The sequence below is a fragment of the Lynx rufus genome, unplaced genomic scaffold, assembly GCF_022079265.1.
Source record: "Lynx rufus isolate CCGP_SWC_20201006 ecotype Redwood Valley unplaced genomic scaffold, mLynRuf1.p SCAF_2, whole genome shotgun sequence".
Taxonomy (NCBI): Eukaryota; Metazoa; Chordata; class Mammalia; order Carnivora; family Felidae; genus Lynx; species Lynx rufus.
Window position 1 is genome coordinate 54,901,972 of NW_025814834.1, and position 12,368 is coordinate 54,914,339.

At 37.4% G+C, this 12,368-nt stretch overlaps 1 protein-coding gene across 1 annotated transcript in view; it reads left to right on the plus strand.

Annotated features, from left to right (window-relative positions):
• The window catches only part of CCDC141 (coiled-coil domain containing 141), a 205,516-nt gene that overhangs the window by 151,119 nt on the left and 42,029 nt on the right, over positions 1-12,368 (plus strand). The window contains exons 12-14 of the mRNA XM_047085862.1: positions 4,809-4,988; positions 10,376-10,555; positions 11,123-11,248. Coding sequence (XP_046941818.1) covers positions 4,809-4,988; positions 10,376-10,555; positions 11,123-11,248 — 486 coding nt within the window. The remainder of the gene's footprint in view (positions 1-4,808; positions 4,989-10,375; positions 10,556-11,122; positions 11,249-12,368) is intronic.

Consider the following 12,368-nt stretch of genomic DNA (forward strand, 5'->3'; position numbering starts at 1 on the left):
ACTGGCCTAGCAGGAGGTAGAGCCAACCGAAGTTAGGGAGCATGCTCGATTTCAATTTTCCCACTGACACCCTTGCCTCCTATGGCCACCGTCCTGTCTAAGCACATTTCCTCCATCAGTTCTCATTTTGCAATGTTCTCAATTCTCACCACTCTGGAGAAAGGCCATGCCCGGTCCCTGCAAATCTCAGGTAATACCTTTTCCACCTCTCTCCTCCTCCTTTTGTCATTTCTTAGCCCTTTGGTTTGGGGCAAAGGTATTACAATTGACAGGATTATCCAGTGGATGAACATATTTGCTTGAAACTTGAAATGGTGGAGAAAGTACAAAGAAGGGCTGTTTTCTGTGTCTTCATTGCCAAAATGCACCTGCTTGGCTTCTAGTTCAGCATCTATTTCCATGGCCACCCTGGCCTTCATAACCAGGAGTCTCTCTAGGGCTGGAACCTTAGCTTTGTAAGAAACATGTTCTCAGAAGGACCTCACGCCCTTTCATCCTCCCTGCCTTCACCAAATCTGTTCTCCACCCTGGTGGAGCCTTCTGTCCTTCTCATCTTGGCAGTGCTCCTCAGTCTGTCACCCTCCTACCCCCTCAGGGTGGCCTTCTCTCCTCACCAGCTCCTGCTTACTCATTTCCAGCCTGCTCCCCATGCTGTCAACTCCCTGCCTTCTACCCTGACCTACGCTGCCAATTCCCAATTCTAGATCAGCACAACACTCTATTTACTCAGCTTCCACTTCCAAGCTTTCAGACACTCCTGTGGAAAATCATACTGTTGTGCTGATTGGTACCATTACAATTTGTGGGTCTCTGCTTGGGTCCCCCATATACTCCCTAGTTGGTGCCCATTCAGTAGCAATTCTCAAACATCTTACTCCAGTTTCCATCCCTAAATCTCAGCCAATGCCTATTCCTCACATGTGACTGAAAAAAACAAGACCATCGAGCCTAACTGTCTTGACCTCCTTGGACTTCCAAACCTATTGACATGTTCACTCATCCTCCATTTGCCAATAACATGAAGTCTCTATTTGTGCCTAACACAAATCAGTCATCAGTCTCTCCCTGTACACACCTACATCCTTCAGAGTCTAGCTTCAGCTAGACCCATCCTCTAATTGTTCAAATCTGCTTTTTCTGTTGCTTCCTTCTCTTTGGTCTGTATCCATGCCCAATGGTCTTGCCCTCACCAAGGCTGTCACTCTGTACTTTTCCTTCTCTTCACACCTGCACTTCTAGAATGGGAAGATGACACTTCTTGTCTCTGCCTGCTCCCCAAACCTCACCCCACTGCCTCTAGTGTCTTCCCTGTTCTGTCCTGGCAACTTACCAGTTGACAAATGACATGGTGTATTTTCAGTCTTCACCCCACTTGATCTTTCTGCCACATTTATTTAAATAACTCACTCTCACCTCCCATGACTTTTTAAAAGACAGATTTGTTGAAGTATAATTTACATAGGGTAAAATTCACCTACTTTAGAGTGTAATGATTTTGAGTATATTTACAGAGTTGTGCAAAGCATCACTGCACTCCAGTGTTGGTATATATATATTTCCATCACCACAAATAGAGCCCTGGTGCATATTTTTAGCCAATCCTGGCTTCCAGCCCTCAGCTTCAAGCAACCACTGATCTGCTTTCTGTCTCTATAGATTAACTTTATTTGGATAATTCATATAAGTGACATCATCTTGTCTACTTCTTTATCTGTTCCTTCTCCTTCTTCCTCATTTGCTTTTCTGTTCCTGAAGTGTGGTGGATCATGGAGCTCTTACCTGTGCTCTCTCTTTTGGACATTCTATATACTTTCCCTGCAAAACTTGCATCCCCACCTATGGTTTCAATTCACCAATAACAAAAAACAGTTTCTCAGCCCCAGCTGTCTGAGCCCCAAGTCAATGTTTTCAACTTCTAATCATACTAATGACCTGTGTTTCCTATAGGCTCCTGAACACAACCAGTTGTCTCCTTTTCAAATATGTTTTTCTTCTGTATTTTGGCATAAATAACCCTGTCATTTTTGAAAAGTCCAAGGTAGAAACTTCACAGTCTTTTCTGAGCCCTCTCTCTCTCGAGGAGCACATGTTTTGTACAAGGCCCCATGCTTTTCATTCCTGACTTCATTTAATCCTTATAACATTTCTATGTTTAGTTACTATTATGCCTACTTTAAAAATGGGGGAAACTGAGACTCTGAGAAGTTAGGTATCCAAGATCAAACAGCTAGTAAACATGGAAGCTGAAGTTCAATCCCCAGTCTCCTCCCTTTTGTTTTTTTTCCTATATCAAAGGCCATGCTATCCCTTGTTTATGTATAGGGGCAACCTAAAAGATTTCTGAATCCCCCTCCCCTCTACTTGTGCCTCCTCTTTCTTGGTTCAAGCCCCCATCATCTCTTGCTCAGCTTAAAGAAATTGTCTTCTATCTGTTCTCTCTGCCTCCTTTAATTCTCCCCTACACTCCTTTCAGAAAACGGTCATTCTAAAGCAAATCTGATTGGATTACCTCCTGGCATTCAGATACTACGAAAAATTTAATTTGTGAAACAAAGTATAAATACCTTTACCAAAAATGGATGAAGTATTAAAGTTTATCACTTATCCAAAACATAAACTAGTACTGATTGAAGGGAATTCCTATACTTACTTGCATTCAAGGCTTTTTTGAGAAGTTGGAAAAAGAGGATGAATTAAAGTTTATGTTTTTACAGTTGTACATTACAGACAGCCCATCAAATTGACACTGATAGAAGTACTGATAGTTGTCATGCTGATTCTGAATCATTGTGATAGCTATCGGTTGTTTCACACTAATGAGAATCTGTCACATCGTGTTGGTTACAGCAGAAACCAAGCTGAAACCTGCTGGCCAGTTTTATCCTGCCACAGTGATCCCTCTAGCTTCTTTCTTAACCGATCAGCTTATGCAACCTGAACTTCACTCACACTAAGAGCTTTTATCATGCTCTGAACCAGTCAGTGTTTTCACACCTGTGCTTTTGCACATGTTATTCCTTCCATCTGGGATCCCCTTCTACTCCCTCTCACCCTGGACAATTCTGAAAGACACAGATCAAATGCCACTTCCTTTGGGAAGTTCTTCCCTATTTACTCTGTGTAGAGTTGGTGGTCCCTCTGTGTATACTTGTTTTTGTGTTATGATAATTTGCTTATGGTTCTCTTTTTCCCAGAACTATCTTTGGGAACCCAAGGAAATAAATGCTTAATTCTTACTAGGGAATCTTAAAAGACTCCATGGAGGAGGTAGCATTTTAACTAGCTCATGAAGCATAGGTAGGAGCAGAAAATTAAGGAAAGATCATTCTTGGCTAAGGAAAGAAGCATCAGCAAAACAGACGCATGAATAAATGGAATTGGGAAAGGAGAATAGAACTGTTTCTGAGCACATTTGCAGGCTCACCTATTAAGTTCATTTAGATGAAGGATGATGTTAATGCCTTTAAAATATAGTGACTAACCATTGCCTGAAATTTCTCACCCTGTTTAGATTGTTCCTTCAGTCTCATCCTATTGGCTATTAAATATTAATTTAATGCATAAAAGCTTGTGTCAAAAATTTTCTACTATTTCTACATTATCCAATTACCTGTTAATCCATAGTTCTGCAGGTGCATTTGGTTTTATATAAGCTCTGATCAAAGTCAGTGATTTAAAATAATCTAGTATTGCTAGCATTGGTTACCAAATGAGGAAATAAAATTTTAGGCAGGTGAAGTAATATACCTTAGTAAGATTAGCTCCTGAGGCAGCTTAATATTAATACTTGCACAGAAAATTAGTAATTGTACTTTTTATTCTGGTTTATCACTGATTAGAAATTGTGATTAATAATCACAAATAATTTTTCACAGGCTTATACTTCTTTCTTTCTTTCTGATTTGTATTCCCTGGTTGTATGTGTGTATGTGTGTCGTATGACTTTCTTCTGAATTATAAAACTCAGCTTTAAATGGAGCCACCCTGGTCTTTGACATAAATTGTCCCCAATTGCAAAACATGCACATATATAATACATAAATATGGTTTTGGCTATGGTAAGTAGGTCTTATAGGTAACAAACTTGTCAGCTAAATTTGCTACTGAGGGGTACTCCTGTCTGTCAACAACCTAAATAGATTTGCATGTCTTTTCAGTTAATTGACAATATTGAATAACTATTTAAAAAATTCTGAAATGTTCAGGGCGCCTGGGTGGCTCAGTCGGTTAAGCGTCCGACTTCGGCTCAGGTCATGATCTCGCGGTCCGTGAGTTCAAGCCCTGCATCGGGCTCTGTGCTGACAGCTCAGAGTCTGGAGCCTGTTTCAGATTCTGTGTCTCCCTCTTTCTCTGACCCTCCCCTGTTCATGCTCTGTCTCTCTCTGTCTCAAAAATAAATAAATGTTAAAAATAAATAAATAAAATAAAAAATTCTGAAATGTCATTTCCATTTGATTTTTAAATAGGCTTTTATTAGAATCTACTGTTATTTTTCTTTAAAAATGTTTTTAAGGAGTGCCTGAGTACCTCAGTTTCTTGAGCATTGGACTCTTGATTTCAGCTCAAGTCATGATTTTATGGTTTATGAGTTCAAGCTCTGCATCGGGCTCTGCACTGACAGCACGGAGACTGCTTGGGATTCTCTCTCTCTCTCTCTCTCTGTCTCTGTCCCTCCCCGATCATGTGTGTGTTGGGGGTTGTGCACGTGCACACATGTGTGCATACTCTCTCTGTCAAAATAAATAAATAAACTTTAAAAAATGTTTTTAAGTGTTTTTAATTTTCATTTGTATTCTCATTTTTTTAAGCTAGAGGAGCAGTGTCAGAGCCTAAAGGAGTTTTACCAAACTGAAATCCCACGGAAGGAAGAGGATGATGCTGAATCCAAGCGTCAGTTTGACTCAGCTGAAAAGCAGTGGCAGCTATTTTTAAACAGGAGCTTTTTAACTCAAGACCTAGGGCTTGAGTTCCTTAATTTAATAAATATGGTAAGAATGATATTAAATGTGTCACACCTTCTGCAAGGATTACTATCAACGTCAAAATCATAAATTCAAGTTCAACTGTCTGCTAATCAACCTTGCTGGTTTAGGAAGTTTTTTTGTTTGTTTGTTTGTTTTAGCTTTATTCAACCTAGAACAGTCCTAAAGCCCAGCATTTACATGCTTATTTGGTCTTAGACTTTCTATTAATTTATAATGAAGGCTATGTTTTCAGTCAGGATGGATTTATTTTTATTTTTTTTTTAATTTAATTTTTTTTTAATTTACATCCAAGTTAGCATCTAGTGCAACAGTGATTTCAGGAATAGATTCCTTATTGCCCCTTACCTATTTAGCCCACCCCCCCTGCCACAGCCCCTCCAATAACCCTCTGTTTGTTCTCCATATTTAAGGGTCTCTTGTGTTTTGTCCCCCTCCCTGTTTTTATATTATTTTTGCTTCCTTCTCCTTATGTTCATCTGTTTTGTATCTTAAAGTCCTCATATGAGTGAAGTCATATGATATTTGTCTTTCTCTGACTGACTAATTTTGCTTAGCATAATACCCTCTAGTTCCATCCACACAGATATAATGAAGGCTATTTTAACTACTAAGAAGAAAGAGTGACTGTCATCCAAATACAACATTGCCACTATTACACAGAGACGTCAGTAGAGGTTCATGCAAAAGTTCTGTGTTATTTTGAGAATATGTACCAAGGTCTTTACAAAATTTCCAGGAGCTTAAGACAATATCTAGGATGAATCATCATTTTGAAAAATTTCATACCATAGCAGATCTTTCCATAGTGAAGCTCCATTATATTTAGAAATGTACTCTAAATTTTAGTTAAGTTGTATTTGTAAAATACCCTAGAATCTTTATATCAACCTGTGGCTGATAAAGTTCTCTACAGAGTTTTAAAAAATAGCTACTCCAACTCTCCTTTAATGCCTCAAGTATCTTCCTAATGAAACTGCTCATTTCATTGTTACAAAATCCCAGCTACTGGGTGTTGTATGGAAACCAATTTGTCAATAAACTTCATATAAAAAAAAAAAAAAAAACCAAAATCCCAGCTACTAGAAACCTTTTTTTTTTTTTTTTTTAATGTTAAGCCAAATCTGTCTTTGTATCTGTTTCTGACCCTCTGTAGCTACACAGGGGAAAAAAATTCACATTTCATTCTTCTTACACATGTAAGTCCTTCAAACATTGAAAACAGTTGCTATGTCTAATCTGAGTTTTTTAGGCAGCTAACCACATATAAATCCTTTCCATCATTTGTGAGACAGTTTCACTTCTCTCTGCATCCTAATTATCCCTCCCAGAATTTTCTATGGTTTGCCAAAATCATTCATGAAATGTAACCAAAAAGTGAGGTACAACATCAACACAAAGTACAACAAAGTGGAAATCATTTTTTACCAAGGAGACCTAAGACTATGCTAGCATTTTTAGCAATAATTTCACTTTGCTGATTCATATTAGGCTTGTGATCAAATACAACTCCCATTACATTTTCATTGCAATTCCTGCCAAGCTAGATCACTCCCATCTTATATTGGTCAAGCATTTATCTTTCATATACAAATGTGGGCCTTTATATTTATTTATTACTATTTAATTTCATTTTACCTATGATTCCATCTTATTAAAGTAAACTTGACTCTGCTATCTACTACATTAGCCATCTTTTCTAAGTTTAAGTCTATATATTTGATAAGTAGGCCTTCTATGGCTGCAAGTAGAGCTTTAATAAAAGTGTCTATGGGGCAAGTTGACGTCCCAACCCATTTAGCAATTGCTTGATTAGACAGTTTTTTTAAACAATCATAGACACTTCCAATAGTACTTTATTTCAACCATTAATTCACAACTTTTTCCTAAGTCTGTAGTGAGAGAGACAGCTCAAAGAAAGGTCTGCCTACAAAGTATCCTATCCATTACATAAGTATAATTTGACATAAATCAGGTTGACTCCTTGTGATCAGGGAATTCTTCCCAAAGTGCTTACAAGCTTCTTGATCGATGATGAACTTACTGCACTAATTATCAATGTAGGGCTTACCAATCTGTAAATTATGTAGTCCATCCTTTTCCCCCTTGTGAAAACCAGGGCATTCTCCTTTCTCTAACTTTCTGGCACTTTTCTTATTTTCTGTAGATTTGCAAAGATAACTGACATCTGCAATTTTCCCAGTGCTCTGAAATGTGATCAATCTCAGTCTGGAGACTGAATTCATCTGGAAGAATTAGGTTCTGTAACTCTTCTCATCACTCTGAGCAACTCTTTATCTTCTCTAGCTCAACCTTCGTGGTGTGAAGACCATTCTTATTAAGTCTATGTGGGGAAAAAAAGTATTTATAGTGCTGATTTATCTAATACTATTCTTAAGCATCAGAGAAAACTTGCTAAGCAATTCGCCCATGTTCTTATGTTGTACAGGTGCTTTACTGTAAAAACTAATTAAGTGATTTTTCATTTGGAACATTTAGAACATGTATTATCTATTGATCTGTCACCTTTCACATTTTTACTTTGTTCATTACATAGTCTTTAGTCTCTTAATTGTGTACTTCTCTAATTTACACCCAGAAGGAATTCAAATATTTGCAAATTGCATTTTTATCTATCCTTTTTATTACGACTTCATTTCAGAAATTTACTTTTCAGTTATGAAATTTCCAGTTGTATCTTTTTTTTATTAGATTTCAATTACCAATGCAATTATCTCTCCTGTCCTCTCTACATCTGTCCTGTACTCTCTTGATCATATTAATCATGGGTATTTCAAAGTGTTTATCAGCTAACTCCAACATCTGAGCCTGGAGTTGTTTCTGTTGTCTACTTTTTTCTCTTGGTTTCCAGTCATGTAGCCCTGTGTTGGCAGGACTGGTGAATATTCATCAAATATCAGACATTATGTATAAAAACACATGCTTTACCTCAAGGTCCTTAAAAACTGTCATATAATAAAATTCTTCCTTACTGGTAAGAATTAAGATCCACGTAATAGTTAACTTTATCGGTTCAGTAACATTCTGAGATAGGAAATCATTGGTAAAACAAGTAAAACACAGTTTTAATTTCTTCATATTTTTTGGACCATCAGGATTTCAAACAAACATTATTGTTGAAATGTGGTAGCCAGTTTGTGGTTGCTAAAGAGGAAGAAGGCCTGCTGGCATTTTCCACTGAATGTTCTGCTCTTGATTGGGTTGCTGTGGCTCATCTTTTCAAGGTTGACACCGAAAATTTTTCAGTTCATCTAAAAAAATCATCAAGATCAGAGAAATTGATTTATGTGAGAACTCTGGGCAGACATGTTAATGAAAGTGCTAATTTACTAATATATAGCAGTGAATATCAAGGATGCTATCCAGGATACTGCCTTCCTGTTATCAACGTGTCTGGAAAACAAGACACACCATTCATTGTGCCTGAATCCAAATGGAAAATGGGTAATTTAGTACCCTATTAGATAAGATTATGACAATTTTTTCCATGCCCCTAAACAGAAGTAGAATGAGTAGCGTGTTTACTAACTAGACCTTGGGCAAATTATTTAATCTTGGTGAGTGGTCAAAATACTCAAGTCTGCCAAGTACATAATCACTCTTCTTGAATCCTGCTAGCTAGATAGCACAAATACTATTGTGCACTCCCTTTTCCAGGCCTCACTAGAATCATACCCTGCTGATTATAGTCGACATTGATATGCTGCAATTTCCAAGTTTACATTAAATTATATATTATATTTTGCTTAATAGTTTCTTAATAATATGTGAAAGATACCCTAACTTTATTTATAGCATCTTTTAAAAAAATATTGCTCAGGATGGGTTCTGCTGAAGTTGTCTGATATCTTTCATGATATATTATCATCTTGTTAACCATAGTTACAGCATATATCATTTTATTTCTGAATCCCCAAATTCATAGGAGAGATCTGATTTAGAACTTGCAATTATATTCTTTTGTAATTAATTGGCACTTTATAATGTCTAAATTAATATAAAAATATAAATGTGAAATATTAATGTCATTTAAAATAATTTAGAAATAAGATGGTCTGTTAAAATACTCCAGCACACATTTATGACACTGTCTTCTGACTACAATCTAAAAGATCCCTTGACTTCTAGATCCCTAGCTGTAATTGTGATTAGAGTAAAACCTTGGATTATGAGTAACTTGTTCTGCAAGTGTTCCACAAGATGAACAAACATTTCTAATACATTTTAATTTGATAAACAAACAATGTCTTGTTGGAGTACAAGTAGGAAGTGATGCCGAATGTCACACGATCACAACTGAGCCAATGGTTCTTGAAGTTGGCTTTGATATACAAGTGCTTTGGATTATAAGCATGTTTCCAGAATGAATTACGCTTGCAAACCAAGATTTTACTGTATAGAAATCTATGCACATTTGCTCCTGAGAAATTCAAGGATTTATTGAGAAAGGCTAGCCATCAAAGTAAAAAACCATCATTTTGTCAACTAAATATTCTTCTGCATTTTTTTAATGTTTGCACTCACAAAAAAGTACATGGTCTTACTCTTTACTTCTTTTATTCTTCTGACTGCAATTGAATTTCCCCTGTTTAAAACCATTGTTTATAGGCTTTCAAATCAGGCAGCCAGAACATGTAGAAATTGGACATGTAGAAATGAAGAGGACTCTGAATTTAGATGTTGTGATTCTGATTAATAGTTTCTTAAGAATATGTGAAAGATACCCTAACTTTATTTATAGCAGGGATTTAAAAAATATTGTTTAGGATGGGTTCTGCTGTGTATTATAGGTAGCATAATAGAGATAAAAATACAGAGATATATAGATGTACATTTCAGTTCTTACAAAAGGGAGTAGCTTTAAGAACTGTTCACAAAGAAAATTTGAAATAACTGTAGTATATACAATGGGATAGTTGAAAGAGAAAAGCAGACCCCTCATATTTCCTGGTGCTGAGACTTTGACATATTCTAATGAGTTATTTAACATTATTTACAATGTTAAAATAAAAGATGGAATATACTTCAAAACTTATGCATTAAAATAATCTTAACTTCAACATTTCTGGATGCTGACACTCATTTAATCACCCCTTAAGCCCCAGGAAATAACCAGACTCTGGCCAGGGGTGGAGAGGGTGGGGAGTCAAACACTACTGGATTTTAAAGTACTCAGGACCTGGTGTCCGAGCATAGACCAGAGGTTCTGAGAGCCCCGCTGTGCCTTTACACAAGCATTCCAGATTTGTCTTGATCTCAGAACCATGCTCCGTGGTGGCCATGATCAAGTGTTTGTCTCCTAAAAGAGTGTATACAAAAATGTTGTGTCTCTTGGGGAAGAAAAGCCATTATATGGATTATTAATTTAACAGGCAAAAAAGAATGAAATACTAAATGTGAAAAATGAAGTGTACTTTATGGAGAACATTATGGAAAGCCAGAAGGCAGAAAGAGAAGAACTCAGCCACCTTCGGATGACATGGCAACTTAAAGCCACAGCAAGCAAACCTGTGAAACAGCAGTGGGGAGCATTCAAAGAACAACTTAGAAAGGTACAGGAACATGCATGGATATCATTAAGTCTTAAAAAGGAATGAAATTCTGATGTACACTGCAACATAGAAGAGACTGTAAAACATGATGCTAAGTGAAATAAATGAAATGTTGTATGATCCCACCTACAGGAGGTACCCAGAGTCGTCAAATTCGTAAAGAGAGAAAGCAGAATAGTGGTTACTAGGGGCTGAGGGAAGGAGGGAATGGAAGTTCCTGGTAAATGGGTATGGGGTTTCTGTTTGGGATGGCAAGAAGTTCTGGAGATGGTGGCGATGGATGCACAGCAATGTGAATGTCCTGATGCCACAAAACTGCACAATTAGCAACTGTTTAAAATGGTAAATTTTGTTATGTGTATTTTACCACAAAACAAAACAAAACAAAACAAAGTAAAGGAAACCCAGGGCCTGTGCTTTTGTTCATTGGTAGTTTAGGACCACAGAATCACTTGAGGTAGTGAGTGTTTTCATGGGGACTGAAAAGTTTGATGATGCACCAGTCATCACTGGATTGCCAATGGTGTCCAAGAACATAAACACATAACTATCTAATATATATTTCAGACCACTTACAACTTAAAACTTCTTCAGGAAGCACTTATGCCTGTGTCTGCACTTGACCTTGGAGGGAGCATCCAGACCATTTTAGGTCTACAGAAAAAATGGAGTGAAATGAAGCCTCACCTCCAGGTGAAGAAACAGATTGATGGACTTGGGTGAATGGGAAAAAAAAAATCAAAAACTGTTCAGTTGAGATTTACCTAATTAATTTTAACAGACTGGTGAATTGTTATTTTTTAAACAAAAGCATGGTTTGTCTAAAGCTCCACTTTTTTTTTTTAATGTTTGTTTATTTATTTTGAGAGAGAGAATGAAAGTGCATGTGCCCACACTAGAGCGGAGGAGGAGCAGAGGGAGAGAGGGAGAGAGAGAATTCCAAGCATGCCCTGTGCTGTCAGCACAGAGCCTGATATGGGGCTCCATCTCGTGAACCATGAGGTCATGACCTGAGCTGATATCAAGAGTCGGACTCTCAACCAACTGAGCCATCCAGACACCCCTAAAATTACACTTTAAAAACACATTTTTCTTACTGTTTTTCTGCACTATTCTGTATTTGATGATACACAAATATTCAGACTACAAAATGCCTGATATATTATCTTAGATTATTTGAATTTACATTAAGCTATCACATATATTCATTTTAATTATTTCCCTATAGACATGTTTTAGATTAAGACATCTCAGAACAAGGGTGAGCAAGCTCTGACACAGAGGCTCTGCTCCCCTTTGTCCTTGAAATCACCACTATGATGTCACCATCCCCATTCACTGGCACCCCAGATTCCTACCACTCTCCCAGGAATCTTGCTGTGCTCTCCCATTCTCCCTCTCAGAGAGCCCTCAGAAGATGAGAGATAAAACCATGAGTCATGTTCCCAGGCCCAGACTGCCCATGCATTCCATACCCTCCACCTCCTGCCGCTCCTAAACCTGATACAACTGTCAAAAATATTTGCCAGTCATGCTGTCCTCTTGCCTGACTTCTTGTTCTTCACTGCAACATTAAGATATCTGCATTGCTGTTGGTTACTACTTCAAAAATGTTGGCTTTAAAGAATGCCAAATCAGAAGACTGAAGATTCCTTTAGGGAAGATCTATTTCAGATTCTTTTTTTTTAATTTTTTTTAACGTTTATTTATTTTTGAGAGACAGAGAGCATGAGTGGGGGAGGGGCAGCGAGAGAGGGAGACACAGACTCCAAAGCAGGCTCCAGGCTATGAGCTGTTAGCACAGAGTCTGACA